General features: G+C 32.2%; 2 protein-coding genes across 6 annotated transcripts; one reads left to right on the plus strand and one right to left on the minus strand.

Annotated features, from left to right (window-relative positions):
• Window positions 1-344: 344 nt before the first annotated feature.
• LOC122582007 (protein NUCLEAR FUSION DEFECTIVE 6, mitochondrial-like) lies at window positions 345-3,667 on the minus strand. 5 transcript variants are annotated; one of them, XR_006321065.1, is made up of 4 exons: window positions 3,454-3,666; window positions 2,516-2,637; window positions 1,306-1,399; window positions 701-1,073 (listed from the first exon to the last, which is right to left on the minus strand). XR_006321065.1 is itself a non-coding variant. In XM_043754350.1 (3 exons), the coding sequence occupies exons 1-3, from the start codon at window positions 3,600-3,602 to the stop codon at window positions 609-611; spliced, it is 291 nt and encodes a 96-aa protein (XP_043610285.1). In that variant the 5' UTR covers window positions 3,603-3,666; the 3' UTR covers window positions 345-608. The 5 variants fall into 5 exon arrangements, 4 of the variants coding, with proteins under 4 accessions (XP_043610285.1, XP_043610286.1, XP_043610284.1 ...); XM_043754350.1 differs by lacking the exons at window positions 701-1,073; window positions 1,306-1,399 and adding an exon at window positions 345-628; XM_043754351.1 differs by lacking the exon at window positions 1,306-1,399.
• Window positions 3,668-14,638: 10,971 nt separating this feature from the next.
• Window positions 14,639-16,715, plus strand: LOC122583980. Its single transcript, XM_043756348.1, has 5 exons — window positions 14,639-14,727; window positions 14,821-14,925; window positions 15,073-15,178; window positions 15,269-15,401; window positions 16,116-16,715. Exons 1-5 carry the CDS (start codon window positions 14,707-14,709, stop codon window positions 16,267-16,269), a joined length of 519 nt encoding a protein of 172 aa, XP_043612283.1. The 5' UTR covers window positions 14,639-14,706; the 3' UTR covers window positions 16,270-16,715.
• The last annotated feature ends 603 nt before the right edge of the window (window positions 16,716-17,318 follow it).

Consider the following 17,318-nt stretch of genomic DNA (forward strand, 5'->3'; position numbering starts at 1 on the left):
AGCATGTGGCTTTTAGCTCCACAGGAAGATATGAATGAACTGAATTTGTTGCACATTTCATATGTAAATCTTTCATGAAAACCACACGAGACAAGATACCCATATCCTAGGTATGAAGGACGTGAAATGTAGTCAGTTATACTTTATCAAAGGGTAAAGATACTGCTACATCCGGCAAAAAGTATGTAGCAAAATGCAAGTGACATACAAGTGTGTGTGGATATGTATGTCAACAGGAATGAAAAAACATTACTTTGTCGGTTACTAAAAATCCCTCCTTTCAAACAAAACGGCATGACTAAAATGTTTCTACTTGAAAGCTGTCAAGACTAAACCAAACTAGATAAGAAGAAAATCCAACTTGAATAAAATTTATCAAGACATGATCAATGATTGAAAGGTCTCGAAGACAAAAGATAGACAATTTGCATAACCAACTATGTAACTGTGTACACTGCAGCTATATTTAGATCAATAGTACTTATATTGTACACATTGAGAATAAAAAAACCAAGGTTATCCAAGTTTGAAACTTTACTGAGGTTGGACTATTCAGGAACACAAACTTCAGTTTAAAACCTTCACAAGTTCTCCAGACCAGACAGGAATCATGCATCATTGTTGCAAGCTGGTCAACATGTAACAAATTAGTGTAGGGTTTACATAATCTAACTCATTCATCAATACTTGGGAAAGAAACTTTGAGCCAAAAGAAACCATGCATTGTATATTATTGACTACAATCTGTGATTCAGCAACACATAAGAAGTGGATACATTCAGCAAAACTAAACAATCATAATCTAGCAGTTTGTTCAAGCTTGTAGTTAGAAAACAATTGATGATCTGCTTCACTAAAACATATCATAAAAGGCCAAGATGTTTATTAGGACCATGAATACACAATTAGTAGTTCAGATAAACCAAAAAAGATCATTTGGCGGCTTCAGCAACTCCTTGACAACATAAACATCTAACCGAACACCAAGCAAGCACTATGGAATGAATCGTAGGAATTCTAGATGTTTTAATGCTTCAAACTTCTCAACAATCATCACACATCATCATTGCAAGCTGATTAAACAAGGATACAATTGATAAGTGGATGATCAAATCATGCCATAATGTTATATTTGAATGAAAAGTGGATATGAATCTTGGATAACCAATCACGGAACAGAGTACCCAAAACCAATATCATGAAATTCCACAAAAAAAAAACTGTGTTTTTATTATGGCCATTGACCATGAAGCTCATTTCAAAAGTTCATATCTCATCATTGACTAAGATTTATAGTAGATGGACCTAAATATTCCCTATTTATAATAAGCTTCACAACATAGACAAATCCAAGTCATTCCATCTTTGATTCACGATCTTCATCTAGTCTTGTCAACGCCTACAAATGAAGCACATACCACTTTATCAACGAAAGGAGCAGAAAAAGAAAGAGAAGAAATGAATTTGTATTATGAAGACACATATTTTACAGCGGTGTAGAACGGGTTAATGATAAGGAACATCTACAATAGTAGAAGAAATGACAAGAAGAGATATATCGGGAAACCAAAAAAAAGAATACAAACATAAAAATGTTGTTTCCTAGAGTATATTCAAGCCTAGAATTTTCATAATATAGAGTACTATCCAAAAAAAGACCAACTTACCCGAAACTCATGAAGAAAAGAACATCAAAGAGGGACCTATGACGCTTCGTTAGATATCTAATCAATAAAAAGAAACTCAATTAGAAAACGACCTTGGAGAAGCTAATGAATTGCTAGCTCCAAATGAACGCAGATCCAATGCCATAAAGGTCAAAGGGAAGGAAAAGCAAGAACTTGGCATGGCTAAGAATACCTAATCACAAAAGATAAAAAGAGTATTTACTACAGCTCAACAATCAAACGGATAAGTTTCAACTTTCAAGAGGTGCGACTAATTCCTAACATAAATTGGCTCTGGAAAACATGACAGAGACATGCTAAAAACATGTGATTTGTACACATTACGACTTTCAGAAAGCAACAAGCCCAGTCAATGGACTGTATTGACGGAAAAAATAGGACCCTTTAAAAAAGTACAGAGGTACTAGTATATTAGCAAGAATTTGGACATGACATTCACATTGGTCAATTGCAGATTAAGGTCTATGATAACTAAACTAACAAATCACATTTAACCATCTAACAATCCATATCACTATAATCCCATTTAAAAAAATACATTATAATACACTTAATGACCAGCTACCAACTGAACATAAATGTTTACCAAGTTTCATTCATATATTAAAGTTCTATGTAATGTAGCTGCCTTCCATGTCAATAAGAACTACAGCCACACAAAATGCATACGAATGATTTTAATGTAGTAAACCACGTACATAAAAAAACCTCAATGCAGCACCGATCAATGAATAACAGAAATAGATGCAAAAAAAAACACCGATATTAAATTCTCAATAAACTGGACATCAAACAATCACAAAAAGAAACGGGAAGTGAATTATTACCTTCAGGGAGCCAACCATAACCATTTTGAGAAAGAGTCAGCATTGATGTCATTAAAGCCGAAGCCGTAACGGTGTGAAAGGGTTGCAGTGACTCCAAACAAGCACTCATTTCCACCGGACGTCTGCATTACAACATCCATAATTACAATTCCGAATTATCCATATATACAACGGTTAAATGATTTCAAATGTGTCAAACATACATACAACCTATTGTAACTATTAATTCTTACAAACAATCTATGATATTAACTTTCGATTATTGCCATTTTATGTAACCTCTTAAACTTGTAAACTGACACTGGTTTATGATTATGTAGTGATTTAACGGTTACTAGATGATTGAGCCACTGGTCACTTGGTACATACAATAGCGTAATCGAAAATGTGATACAATATATATACAGAGATTATTACCTGTAGATGTAATTAAAAAATGTCTATTTTATAAGATCTCGTAAAATGTCTATGTAATGTAATGAACTTTCAAATTCTGGTTATTGGATGTACCCTGGTATACGTGGCAACCATATAAGTTGCTACATGTAAGTTTTTGATTGGTGAGGTACATCCAATAATTGGGATTTGAAAGTTTATTACATTATATAGACATTTTACAAGATTTTTACATAACATAGATATTTGGTCAGAGTTACATCCATAGGTAATAATCTCATACATATATTTCCTATGTAATAACTTGCAGAGATACACACTGTTCCCAATTCCATATTAGTACTTTCTATAACACATTTAAGATAATACTTAATTTAGTTGCAAAAAAAAAAATTAAAAATTCAATTTTTTTTCCAATGAAAATTCAAAAAAGTTGGAAACTTTAGTAGCAATGAAGAAAACCCAGATCAAATTGAGCCTAAAATGTAGCATAATAGTCATAGAGTTTGTGTATATATAATAGATACATATAAGTAAAATACCGGAAAAAGCGGCGAGATAAAGAGTTTCGGGACGGGATGGAAAAAGGTGAGCGAGGAGCAGATTTGGATTGAGAAGCCATCCTCGCCGCCGCGTTCCGGATGGAGGTTGATCGGAAAACAGATCGAGCTGCGGCTGCTGCCGTCGCCATTTCGCTATGTGTGTTTTGTTTGTGAGGGTGGTGTGATGTCTGTTTTTTGTTTTTTTTATTGGATAAAGGGTTTTGACTATTTGACCAAAATGAATCAAAAACCCTGATTTTTTCTTTTGGAAAATTTTCATATGACATCTTTAACCCTGAATTTAATGCAAAATAAATTGTTTTGTTATAATTAAAAATAAAATAAAAACATACTGTATTTGAGAATTAACAATTTTTTCTTTTAACATGACTTAATGTCTTTACAACAAAAAAAGTTGGTCTATACCTTGTCATATTTGCAAGTTACCATTTTCGTTAACTTCTTTTGAATTGTTACTTTTAAAACAAGTCTTGAACCGCATAATAACTTCAATGTCTGAAAAATTATAATTGTATACTAGATTTATGTCCGTATCAAATACACAACTTGCGATATTTTCAAAATAAGATAGATTGTTATATATGTAAATTCAAATAGACAAAAAAAATAAGTAAAATCCGATTAAAAAAATATACTTGTAAAACATTAAACAAATATATATTGTATTTCACTTTTTGTAATATTTTTTTGCAGACAATATTTGTTTATATATATTTTTTTTTATCTAACATGCATTGTTTATCTTCAACCTAAGATACTTTTCGATGTAACTTGCGATATTGTTTGTAGTTAAATATGGACAATGAAACTACAAACCAACTTTTGATATAAAAAAATTAGTTCATAACAATATACATGTACATTGTTCATTTTATTTCTTATTTGAAATAATCTATCATTTGTTGGGATACAAATGAATTCTGAAAGCTCAAAATTTAAAAAACTACATATATTGATTAAAAAGCAATATTTGAAATTCAATTAAATGATAGAGTTTGAGATACAATTAAATAAAAATCGATATTAGTTAAAATTAATATTTTGTCATAGAATTCACATGGATTACATAAGTCTTATTACATGTTAAATTGTTATATATGAAAAAATTGTAAACTTTGACATATCATTATTTATGTAACTTATTTATGAAATTTTAATATCGTATATACATATGATAGGTTAAAATAATTATATTAAAATATTTAGAAATATTTTTATATACATATTTAATATTGTTGATTTACATACATGTTGAAAATATAATTTGACAGATAGTTCTAATGTTTTTATGAAAGAAAAACGTTATAAATAACTTGTTGAGTTATTTTTTTTTAAAATTAAGTTAATGATGAAAAATTAAAAAAAAAAACTTGTTAAGTTGATGACTACAAAATATACATTAAGTGTTTATTGATGTTAAAAAGTGTAAAATATTGATGTTAAATGAAAAAAATATAGAGTATATAAATAAATGAGATTTTTTTACAAATAATAATAGAAATATTAATGATTATTTTATGATTGGTCGTAGTTATGTCACTTAGAGATAAAAATTGTATATGATCGATACATATATAGAGTCGGTATATGCATATATTTTGAGGCTCTATATAATCTAAATCCCTAGTCTCACATCAGAAAATTCAACACAAATGGCACCTTCACGAATCTCAACCGTTTTCTTCCTCCTTGTAACCACCGCAATCCTAACCACCGCCATTCCGCTTCCGGAATACAACTCCTTACTCTCTGCTCTCCGTTCCCGTAACTACGACTTCTTCGCGGACGCTATCTCCACCACAGGAATCCACTCCGATATACTTTCCGGCCGAAACTTGACGGTTTTCGTTCCGATTGATGCGTCTCCGTTTCCTTGTGACTATATAAATACGGTCAGGTATCATATCGTTCCGAATGATCGGTTGACAGCTTCTGACCTCCGGAAGCTTCCGTACGGTCCGAATTCGTTTCCAACGCTTGTCCGTCGTCGCAAGGTCTATCAATTGGGTCGGGTTGCCGGTTTCGTTTGACGGTGTGCGCATCACTGTTCCGGATCTGTATCATGATAAGAATGTTGTTCACGGAATAAAAGAAATGGCTGAATTTCACCACTTTCCAGATCGGTCGAAATTGAGACGTCCCTCCACGACGTTTGTTAATCTTAAACCTCAAGTAGTGGTACCACAGATTCGATCGAGTTGAATCGATTAGTGATCCGCACTACAGATCTGATGAGTTGGTTGAATTGAATATTAAGGATATATGTTTCGACGAGAGGTGATGATGCTGAGGATGATTTTTGGGACAGGAACGAGCTAGTGAGTTGATTTCTTAGAATCGACTAGCTGCGAAATATAGCTGACAATCAATTAACTAATGAAATATAGCCTTAATTTGAGTAGTTTTTTGCATCTTGGTTCATTCTTATGGTTTGATTACTAGTTAATGAAATGACTTGAAGATGGTGAATCTAAAATCAGCTAATAATAAGCTAGTGAGCTTGTTTTGATATCTTATTTCGCACTCTACTTTGGAGGAGCATGGTTGTGATGGGCTTGTGTGACATGGATAACATTATGGTCTACTACATTTACAGTATATGTTTCCAACTTTTGGCACTTGCCAGTGAAGTTCTGTTACTGCTTCATTGACTTATCATCGACTATACTATACTTACAATGTTGGAGAATAATACAACAACAACAAAACCCAATCCCTACCAACAGGGGGAGGTGAGACCTAGGCAGTCTTGCCTCTACCCAGGATAAAAAGACTCCTTCCATAAGGACCTCCAGCCAAAAGAGTAAAAAATAGTCTGTCATCCAAGTGTAGAGAATAATAATACACATGCCACCTAGCATACTTAAGCGCAAATCCAACAAGACATACAAAATAAAAACCCAGTTGAACATATTACACAACATAAAAACATAATAAACCATATCTCCTGCATTAAAGCTACAGGTGGCAAAATTAGCCCAGTTGAATAAGTTTGGGTCAATTTGGGCCTTTAAAAAAAAAACATGGACCATATTGGATGATTAATATTTATCACGCGGGTCATATTGGATCCTAAACAAATTGTTTCATCTTTCTACGGGGTCATATTGGGCGGCTCAACAAATACAACGGGTAAAACTTCAATCACGCCATCTCCATTCCCCACTCCAGTTTCCAACTCTCCAATCATGCCATCTCCTCCTCTTTCTCTCACTCTCACTCTCCGGTCACACGTCACGCTCTTCAGCCGGTCACCGCCGCCCGTGGTTCCTCCTCCGCCGCTGACGTCCGGTAACACTTCTGCCTTCTCTGATTCTGTCCTGTAACATTGATAATTTTGTTTCCCTAAGCTATTTATTTTTGACTTGATTTGATTTGTGTATCTATATTTATATATCATGTATCTATCGGTTTATTAAGTTTAACCTATTTTTGAGGTTTTCATTCTTTCCCTTAATAGTTATTATATATAATTATTTTTCTAAAAGGTTATATATATATTGTTAATTATTGCTAAAACATATATATATATATATATAATTGATGGGTCATGTTGAATCTCAATTTATTAGATCTAGATAGATGGGTCATGTTGAATTTCAATTTATTAGATATAGATAGATATGATGTAAGTAATGATCAAATTGCTTAATTGGGGTCTTGTTTAAAATAGATCTCATGTCGGACCAATAAAGTACTAGAGATGAGATTGAAGATGAGGTATCTTCATTGAAATCAAACAAAGAAAGATCTATAGTATGGAGCTGCTTTGAAAAATTTGGACCATCGGGTAATCGAAAGGTGAGTTGCACTATTTGTGGAAAAACCTATTGTGCCAACCCAAATTCTAGAACATCAAATATGAAGCGACATATACCTAAATGTTTTATTGTTGATGAGAATGGACACCACAGAAGCGTGTGCCCTTAGATCAAGAAATGTATTAAGAGAAATTAGCGATTTCAAGAATCAAACATAATTATCCGTTTATCTATGTTGAGCATGAGGCAACAAGGGACGTGCACACTTTTTTGTATCGTGATGCAAAGCCAATAACAAGGAACACTGCAAAACCAACTGTCATAAAAATATACGAGAGAGAAAAAATAATTCTTAAAGGGCAGTTGGAAAAACTAAGTGGTCGGATTTGTTTGACTTCAGATTTGTGGACTTCTATTACAACAGATGGATACATGGCATTAACTGCTCATTCTGTTGATGAAAATTGGGTGTAAAGAAAAAAAGTGTTAAACTTCAGATTTATACCGCTACCTCATAGTGGTTTATTATTAGCAGGGTGCTTGATTAGCTTTTTAGGAGATTGGGGAATTGAGAAAAAGATTTTCACCATCATTTTAGATAATGCAAAGTATAATGATGATTTGGTAGATTCTTTAAAAGGACATTTACGTTTAAATGTTAGTTTGTGATGAAGATTTCACTCACATTCGTTGTGGTGCACATATAATGAATCTTATCGTGCAAGCGGGATTAAAAGCAATTGAAGGAGCCACCGAGAAGGTTCGTGAATTGGTGAAGTATGTTAGAGGAATCGGTGCAAGAAAGTTCAACTTCGCAGAAACCATCCAACAACTTAACTTGCAATGTGAAAGACAAATTTATCAAGATGTTCCAACAAGGTGGAGCTCTACATATCTCATGCTTGATTGTGCGATAGCTTACAGGAGTGCTTATGATGCTTTGAGTTAGTGGATCCATATTATCCCACATGTCTATCTATGGAAGAATGGGAAAGGATCAAAGTAATCACAAAATTCTTGAAACCTTTCTATGAAATCACAACTTTGTTTTCTGGGAGTTCTTCTCACACTTCTAACTTGTATTTCCACCAAGTGTGAAAAATTCAATGTAATATTAGAAATGGGATTAGAAACTCAGATCAAGTGATTAACAAAGTGGCAAAAGACACGAAGACAAAGTTTGATAAGTGTTGGGAAAATTATTGTATGGTGTTGTCTTGTGCTGTTATTATGGATCCTCGGTATAAGGTCAAGCTTGTTGAATATTGTTTTTCCAAACTTGACATGGATGTCCGTGTAGCAAAAGTGGAAGAGATTGTTGATGCACTATATAAGTTATATGATGAGTATGCGATTCTTTCGAGCAAGGTAAGAAATTCTTCCATGGCTGAGAGTTCAAATGTTTGTACAAGTGATTCTTTGAATGGGGATGAACTTGATGGATTCGAGTCATTTCAAAGTCAATATGAAAAAAATGACACAAGTCACAAGTCACACTTAAAAGTATATTTGGAGGAACCCGATATTAATAGAAAACAAAAGATTGATGTTTTGCACTTTTGAAAAGATAATCAAGATAGGTTTCCACAATTGGCTCACATGGCTCGTGATAATAATAATACGAGTAATAGGTTTTGAAACATACTACTTATCATATATTGACAGTAGCCACCACCAGGGAGACTCATACTAACTGTCGATTAATATGATCATGCTAATTACCTCCTTATTCGAGTTTCAATGAATACAAATCCATTTTCAGAACTAGAATGATGATATAGTAGATTTTGTTTATACAAAGATGTGAAGAGTAATACGAGAGGTCTGACCTGCCCCATTTGTCATTGAACATACGGATTACTCTTGGATTGGCTTGCCAGTCCTTAACGACATTGATGGACAATCGTAAGGTTAATCCATCTAGTCGGGTGTGACTTATGTCACACTTAAAAGATGTTTAGATGTGATATGTGAAGATGCTAAATATGATTAGGCACCTTTAGGATGATCTATCCTATATGAAAGATGATATATGCAAAGATGTGACGTTATGTGATGATATGTGCCTTAATGATGTAATACGACTTTTATATAATGTTTTAATTGGACAAATGCTTTCTAAACCTTTTGTATTCTTACTTAGCTAATTCGTTAGCTAACACTTGTTTTCTTGGTATATGTTGCTCCCTCAGGTTTAGCAAGCTTATGATCGTTGATGAATAAAGAGCGAGACATGGGTAGATAACATTTGAAGATGACTATGGTTACCCATAGTGGCTGCTCCTTTTAAACATTTGAATTATCTTTTGCTATTTAAGACTTGTAAAGACTTTGTTATCGGTTGTTTAATGTTGGGCAACCGATGGATTTTCCTTTAGACTTGTTTCAGTGATATGGCAAGTAACACCCTTTAATGAATAAACCAAATTGAATTTATTGGTTTGGACTTTTAAATGTTTGTTCCGCTTTCATTGACACTGTTAGGTGAAATTTTTTGAAAATCCATACTTTTAAATGATGGGTGTTACATTTTGTGTACATCAAGGAACTTTACGTGAAGTGCATTTTGCTACTATCACTAGTTTGACAAGAGATTCCTTGTGCTTTTTATTATTCATCATATTTATTAGCAAGTATTCGTTGATCATATGTAATCAAATCTATTCTATTAAAAACATGACTTCTTAAACATGAAAAATCATATCATCACCTCTCACCCAATAGAAGCTACTAAATGCAATTAAAAAGCTCGTTAGAATTGAATCAAAGTCACTTAATAATAGATTCATAGTTTCTTCATATGTATAATAACTCTAAACAATAGTAAAATAAAGTATGCAGAACCAAAATAAAGCATATAATTAACTTAAATATGTGTGAGTGATTATTGGAAACTCAAATTAATTATTTACTCATGTATATCAAGTGACTTTTCTCAAAGATAAAGTAGAAAAAAGTCTAATCGTAAATAGCAACATAAAAACCTATTTAACCAAAATAATAACTCTAAATGATAGTAAAATAAAGTATGCAAAACCAAAATAAAGCATATAACTCTAAACATATTGTTGTATAGATAGGTTTAGTTTTTTTTTCTGTTTTTTTTAAAAAGAAAGGTTTACTGTATTTTGGTAAAATAATGATTTTTGAAGGGACGACCGGAAAAAAACTTTTGAAAAAAGAAAGGGGAAGGCTACCACTTGGCAATTTTTTAAAAAGATTTTGAGTTATGGAACCTTGCTTTATTAGGAAGATAGACTATTATGGGTTATGACCCATCATAAAAGCCTTTCATTTTGCTTTTTTATTCATTTATGAGATTCCTATCTGTCATCATAGTTTTAATTCCAAATTTTTCTATCTATTAGTGTATTTTCTTAACATATGTAGTTTACTAAAAAAATATATGAAATGGAACTAAATATAATTATTAGTTTTTGTCTTTGTTTTTGATATATTTGATGCATCACATAAATAGAAAACTGTATTAATCATTTTAGAAAAATCCTTGAAATGATTTTGTGAGATTGTGTTATCGAGTAGTGTTAATTCACCTTAAGCAACGATATCTTAAATTGTATGGTTATGTTATTACTTTTGAATAAATATTTATAACCACATGTAGAGATATAGTAATCTCTGTACTCATGTCAAAATGACTTTTAGTCACGTGGTTATATGTATGTTCATGACAATCACGTTAGTATAAGAAATACGGATTAAACCAATAACTTAGGCCCCCGCATTGCTAATAATCACATCTTGTCAAGTGTGATTTTTAATTTGACGAGCATGGTACCGGCGCAATGCGGCGGAAATGGTTGGGAAGGCGATATAGTGTTGTCGGTGATGGTAATATTCGTGGGTGGCGTTGTCAAGTGGTGTAGGTTGATTTAATTGTGATAGTGGAAATTTTTAGAAAAAAATAATGACTTAAAATGTTAATTGTTAAAATAAAGATTTAGAGTGTAAATTAGCACCCCTTAAAATACTTTCATATACACTAAATTACACTATCAACTTGAGAGAATTTTTTAAAATTTATAATCATTTAATTAAATAAATTTTTTTTTTAACATATGAAATATTTTCTACAAAAAATTATTTTAAAACCTAACGACTTATTAACAAATAATATATTAGATTTTTATAATTATAAATATTAATATTTAGTATAATATTTGATATAAATACAATGTGAACTCTAGATTCATATCCCAAACACGATTTACAACAAAGGGTTACTTGAATCCTAAATCCAAATCAATATAAACTACATTCAAGATTCATTTTATCTCTAAATAAATAAAAGGTACATAATTTTCTCCTTTTTATATATTAGTTTTACATATTAATGTTTAATGTTATAGTTGTCACTCAAATCAGGAGTTCTAATTGTTATCAAAGAATATAAAATCAATCCTAATTGTTATCATATTATCATAGAACAAGTGATTGAAAATAAACCTATGCGTGTTATGGACGTGCATCATGATTAAATACATATACTTGAATGTCAAGTACAGGATCACAGATATGTTTATATTTTAACTCTTAATTATCTTTCATAATAATATCACATTACATATGAGTATAACTGGTTTCAAAATATTCTATAATGAAGAAATTATTATATATAGCATGTGGCTTGTGGAATGACTACGACAAACAATTTCATCAATATGTCTAGGCTAATCATTACAGTGACAAACATATGATTATTGTACTACAAATATAACACTTAGAACCGTATTCCTTCAAAATTATAAGCTTTCATGACTTAAAAGTATGAAGATCTAATATTGATAATATCGTAAATCTCGTGTCCAGTGTTGGACACGGGTCTAAAATCTAGTATACACTAAATTATACTATCAATTCTTTATCTTTTAAAATATATTAATTAACCATTTACATTAATTATTTATACAACTCGATGCCTCTTCCACCATCGACCGTCGCCTCCATGACAACCGCATTGCTAATAATCACAAAGAGTGTGATTTTTAATTTGATATTAGATTTTAGACCCGTGTCCAACACTGGACACGAGATTTACGATATTATCAATATTAGATCTTCATACATTTACTTCATACAATCTTATAATTTTGAGATATACGATTTTAGTTGTTATACTTTACAAGTTGTAGTATAATAATCATAGGTCGTCATTATGATTATTAGATGAGACATATTGATGGAATTGTTTGTCATAGTCATTCCACAAGAAACATGCTACAATAATTTCTCTATTATATAGTTTTTTGAAACGAATTATATTCATAATCTATACTATATTATAAAGCAAAAAGTCCATGTCTAACATTTTAAGTTTCAACATTTACTTTCAAAAAATGTCTCTCTATCTATTCTATATTTATCTAAAATAACTATAATACCCTTTCTTTCTCCTCAAATCTCAACCAATCATTTTTTTTTTCTCCTCTATAAATCATTTTTTCTTCCAATTCATTCAAAATCTTTTATCTCAAAAACCGTACATCGATAAATTATAAAAATTATATGGGTGTTCTTAAAATTTTATGCTCTTTCATTAGAGATGTCATTCGATATACTTTCGACGAATTTTTAAATCCGAGGGCGGAGCCCGTACGGCTAAGGCATTTGACTATCATACTCTATGAACTCTATGATCTAGCTATCATCCCCACCATCTCACAGCCGCAACGTGCAAGTACTTACTCTCGTGTAATATTATTATGAAAGATAATTAATAAATATACTTGTGATCCTGTACTTGACATTCAAGTATATGTACCTGGTCATTATGCCCATAACACGAATAGGGTTATTTCAATCATCTGCCCTATGATAATTAGATAACAATTAAGATTGTTTTTATATTCTTTAATAACAATTATGACTCTTGATTTGAATGACAATTGTAACTTTAAAAAATTAAATATAAATACTTTTGTAACTTAAATTTTTTTTTTTTAAAGACGGTTAAAAACAAATCTAATCTAAGTATTTAGGGTTAAAAGTGTAAATTATTGATGGAAAACAAAAAAGTGTAAATATATGAGACTTTTTCTACAAATTTATATAAAGTGTAAATATAATAACGTGTTTGGATAATGATTATTAGGATTTTTAATTTATAGTTAATTTAAATGATGACATAAGCGAAAGTCAATTTAATAAAATTGAGCAATTTGATTGGTTTATAAGTCATTAGTTCAACTGTCGTGTAGTATATATTAAGAATTAAGATTAAGATAGCGACAAAAAGAAGAATATTATAGTTGCATTTACTTTGTGATAGCGACATTATAGTTGAGCTTAGTTGGCCACTCGTATAACCCGACCCGAAAACCCGCATAGTCACAACCACGGAAAACTTTTCACCCGTCCCCCTTTCCTATATAATCCCTCCCCCCTAACCCTAAAATTTATTTTCTCAAAACACATAAACGTTCGTCGGCTATTTTCGGTAAAAGCTCCTCTCTCTCTCTCTATATATATATATATATATGGGAAAGATAATTTGAGACCAACTAAAAAAAGTCCAAAAAAAGACCATTGATTTTCGTAAGTTACACACCACCATCATGATCTACTATGATATACAAGACTTTTTTGTAAAAACACTAAGACTTTCAAGCGAAGGGCCCACAGAAAAATCATGTGTAAGTTATACACTTACACATGTGTAAGTTACACATGTGTACACATGTGTAAGTTACACATGTGTAAGTAACTTACACATGTGTAAGTAAGTTTCAAGCGACGGTTTCTTTTATTGATTGTTGTCTAGATCAATTATGATTTCAAGTTTTATAATTTATTGTTCGTATATTTTTATTATTGTTGATTTCTTGATATGTATATATAGGTTTGAGTAACTGTATGTTTATATCTATAATCTTTATATGTGTACATAATATTAATATGTTTCTAGGGTTTCAATCCCTTTGATGTTTTCTGTAATTTCGTATAATTTGTTAAAAATTTTTTGGTAAAATTCGTATAAATTTCTGGGCCTACTTACTGTTTATTCAAATCAAACATTTCCTGATCTAACAATTCGTTGATTTTTTGAATCGCTTATTCTAATATGTTTTTTGTAAGTTATTTATCTTTTTCTTTTTAGATTGTCATTATTATTGATTATTAGTCTGTTTGGTAAGGGGCTTGTGAGGGCTTTTAGGAGCTTAAAAGCCCCGAGCTTTTAAATATAAACCCCCATTAAAATAGTAGCCCTGTTTGGTTATGTACATGAAATCAAAGCCCCAGCCCCGAAAAGCTCCTAAAAGCCCCGAGAGGTCTTTAAAATAAAAGCTTGCGTAAGAAGGGTTGAAATAGAATCCCCAGCCCCTACCACAGCCACAGCTCGAAGCTTTTGCGCCAAACATACCCTATGTGTGTTAGATCATTCTCATTGTGATAATCATTATTGGTGATCTGCAGAACCATTAATACCTAACCTTTAAGAATCATCATCTTCATGGAGGAGGATGCTGGAGAGGTATCCATCTTTCTATCTGAGTGGTGTTCATCTCCTTTCTTTTGCTATCGATTTCAAACTCTCTAATTCGATGAATACACATATATATTTCAGTTTATAGTCATCGGTGTCGACAATTGTCGTTCGGTGCCCCTGGGCTCTGATATATTGCAGAATCTATGCGACGCTATTGAAACCTATTGCAGAGCCAAATTTGAGGTGCGTCGCCCTTTGTTGATTATACTTGAAACTTTTTTTTTTTTTTAAATAAATAACAACTGATGATTGCCTCGGTACTTTTACTAACAGGAATGAATATGAATTCATATACCAGTATTATATTTATTTGTTATGTTCTTTTTACAGGAAAATCCAAAAACTCTTGTGGGCTTGTACAAAATGAGTTCCACTGATTCTGAACATTTCCTTCATCCCACCGGATCTATTGACAAAATAATTGCTAAGTTCCCATGTAGGTTTCATGTTTAATTAGTAGTTAGCTATATATGTAGGATTGTTTTAAATTATTCAACCACTAAACTGGACCATGCTTGTTTCACAGATATAAATCCCGGCAGTGGTTACGTGGACCTTGAAGGCATGTTCTCATCTGGCTTTATGCCCTTGAGTCGACACTCTATGTTCTTCAGTCAAAATAAAATTAGGCAAAAGAGGGCGGTTATTTTCACTGGAGGGTATGTAATTCTTTTTATTATTATTATTTTAAGACTAGAGTTTAGCTCCTATGCGGCGCATTAATAACCTTGTTTGGCGCATAAGACCAGAACTGTAACTCCAATGCGGCACAAACTTACATCAGTCCAGAATTTTGCCCAATTCGTTTAGCCCCGTTTTGTGACCATTTCATACGCTTTCTTCTTTTTCCCTCTGGAGATTTACGAACCAAACATCCCTTAATCCCTTGTTCTTTTATTTTCTAGACCGATTTGGATACTAGAGGTTTGATTACACTTCTTAGCGGTGTTGATATACCGGACTACAAATTCTTTTATAAAATTTCTGTCAAGATAGTATCACGACATTTGAAAGAGAAAAACAAAAACTATATGTAGAAAAAATATGATGAGCTACTTACATATGTACCTTTATTGTGTAATTAAATAATGTGTTATAGTTTTGGGATGGTTTAGTAGTACTTGACTTTTGTACAAATTAAAATTAAGTTACCAATTGGAACGGAGACTAGTGTGCAAGTTAGATACTAAAATGGTCTAGTAGTTTTGGTACCATTCTAAGCCCTGTATTTAGTGTGGTCAATGGACTTGATTTAACTTCAATTATCATCCCTTGTAAAGCTGTTTTATTCACTCTCTTGTATTCTATAGCTTCTCGCTAGTTTTGATATCTTATATATATGCCAATTAAATAATGTGTTTGTTGGTTGCCAGGCTTACATATCTGTCTATGCATTGTGTGAAGCAAGCTGCAACGCGATTCAGAGCCAGGGGTGTAGCTATTGATGTTATCGACTTCTATTCAGGTGTAACACCCCGATATCTTTATCCTGACTCCCCGTATCCAAAAACGGAGCTTGAGGCCTAAGTTGACTGGTGCAATGGTAATGACAATCGCAACAGCCACATTGTAAAAGCTGGATTGGGTTCTATTCCTGATGCCGTGTCCAGTTTATTTGAACTGAAGTCCAAGGAACAGAATGTTACTGTTAAAAGGAAAGGTGGAGTAGAAGAATCAAGTGCTGCTTGGGGAAGTAAAAGGAGAGCCGTGGAGGCCTGATGCATGCATGCTGGCTATTTGTCACCCTTTCATGAAAAGTGTTTTGTATTTTGTTAATGACAAGTTTTGTACTTTTTCATGAAAAAATGCAAAGGTTATGAAAAAGTTTGTACTTTTTCATGAAAAACCCATCCATCTGCTTCGAGTGCTTTCTACGTTATAAGTTTTCATTGTCCATCTTGGTATTATGTAGTAATCAGGAATAGAGGTTATGAGTTTTCTCTTCATTATATAAAGTATATGCTTGCAAAAAATTCCTACAAAGTCTCGAATCTTGCACATGAACAAGTAGCAGATCTGTATTCAATCGTCTTCCAGCTTTCCTTGTTGCTTTTCAATAATCCTAAACGATATTTCACCATCTTTGCATAACTTTTCATGACCACAATCACTAGTAGCCTTTCATTCTTTCTTGAAAATATCATAAATATTTCGAGTATAACACGTTGCTGCCATTGCTTCAATTGGATGATCACCGTCCAATGTAGGTTTTGTATTTGAAGTTCTGAAATCCTCATCCTCTTCGGCATTTCTTTGCGAACTCACATCCTTGTCATATTGTAAAACAAAATCATTTAACATGGTCTTATTAGAGTTTACATACCCATCAAAAAATGAAATGAACGCTCTCACTTCTTCCACTAGTTGTCATGCCGTCAAAAAAATGTGTCTTTTAGATAAGCCTTTACCCAAAAGTGACGCAACTTAAATATGTTTCCTAACCAACTCTTATCATCTATGTGATATTTCTCCTTTTAACTCCTCCCACCTTTTTTTCAAAATCTTCAATATTTTCGATTTTAACCCACGTATTATAAGTATCCCTAAAATCATCATATTGAGTTGTAATGGTTGAA

This window comes from Erigeron canadensis, chromosome 9, assembly GCF_010389155.1.
Source record: "Erigeron canadensis isolate Cc75 chromosome 9, C_canadensis_v1, whole genome shotgun sequence".
In the NCBI taxonomy this organism is placed as follows: domain Eukaryota; kingdom Viridiplantae; phylum Streptophyta; class Magnoliopsida; order Asterales; family Asteraceae; genus Erigeron; species Erigeron canadensis.

Excerpts from the sequence above, each read along its gene's own strand:
- LOC122582007 (XM_043754348.1), bottom strand. The coding sequence starts at position 3,602 with ATGGCGACGGCAGCAGCCGCAGCTCGATCTGTTTTCCGATCAACCTCC. Across the intron at positions 2,638-3,453 it reads TTATCTCGCCGCTTTTTCCG|ACGTCCGGTGGAAATGAGTG; the intron begins GTATTTTACTTA and ends GTTGTAATGCAG. Across the intron at positions 1,861-2,515 it reads TTATGGTTGGCTCCCTGAAG|GTATTCTTAGCCATGCCAAG; the intron begins GTAATAATTCAC and ends TTTTGTGATTAG.
- LOC122583980 (XM_043756348.1), top strand. The coding sequence starts at position 14,707 with ATGGAGGAGGATGCTGGAGAG. Across the intron at positions 14,728-14,820 it reads TGGAGGAGGATGCTGGAGAG|TTTATAGTCATCGGTGTCGA; the intron begins GTATCCATCTTT and ends TATATATTTCAG. Across the intron at positions 14,926-15,072 it reads ATTGCAGAGCCAAATTTGAG|GAAAATCCAAAAACTCTTGT; the intron begins GTGCGTCGCCCT and ends TTCTTTTTACAG.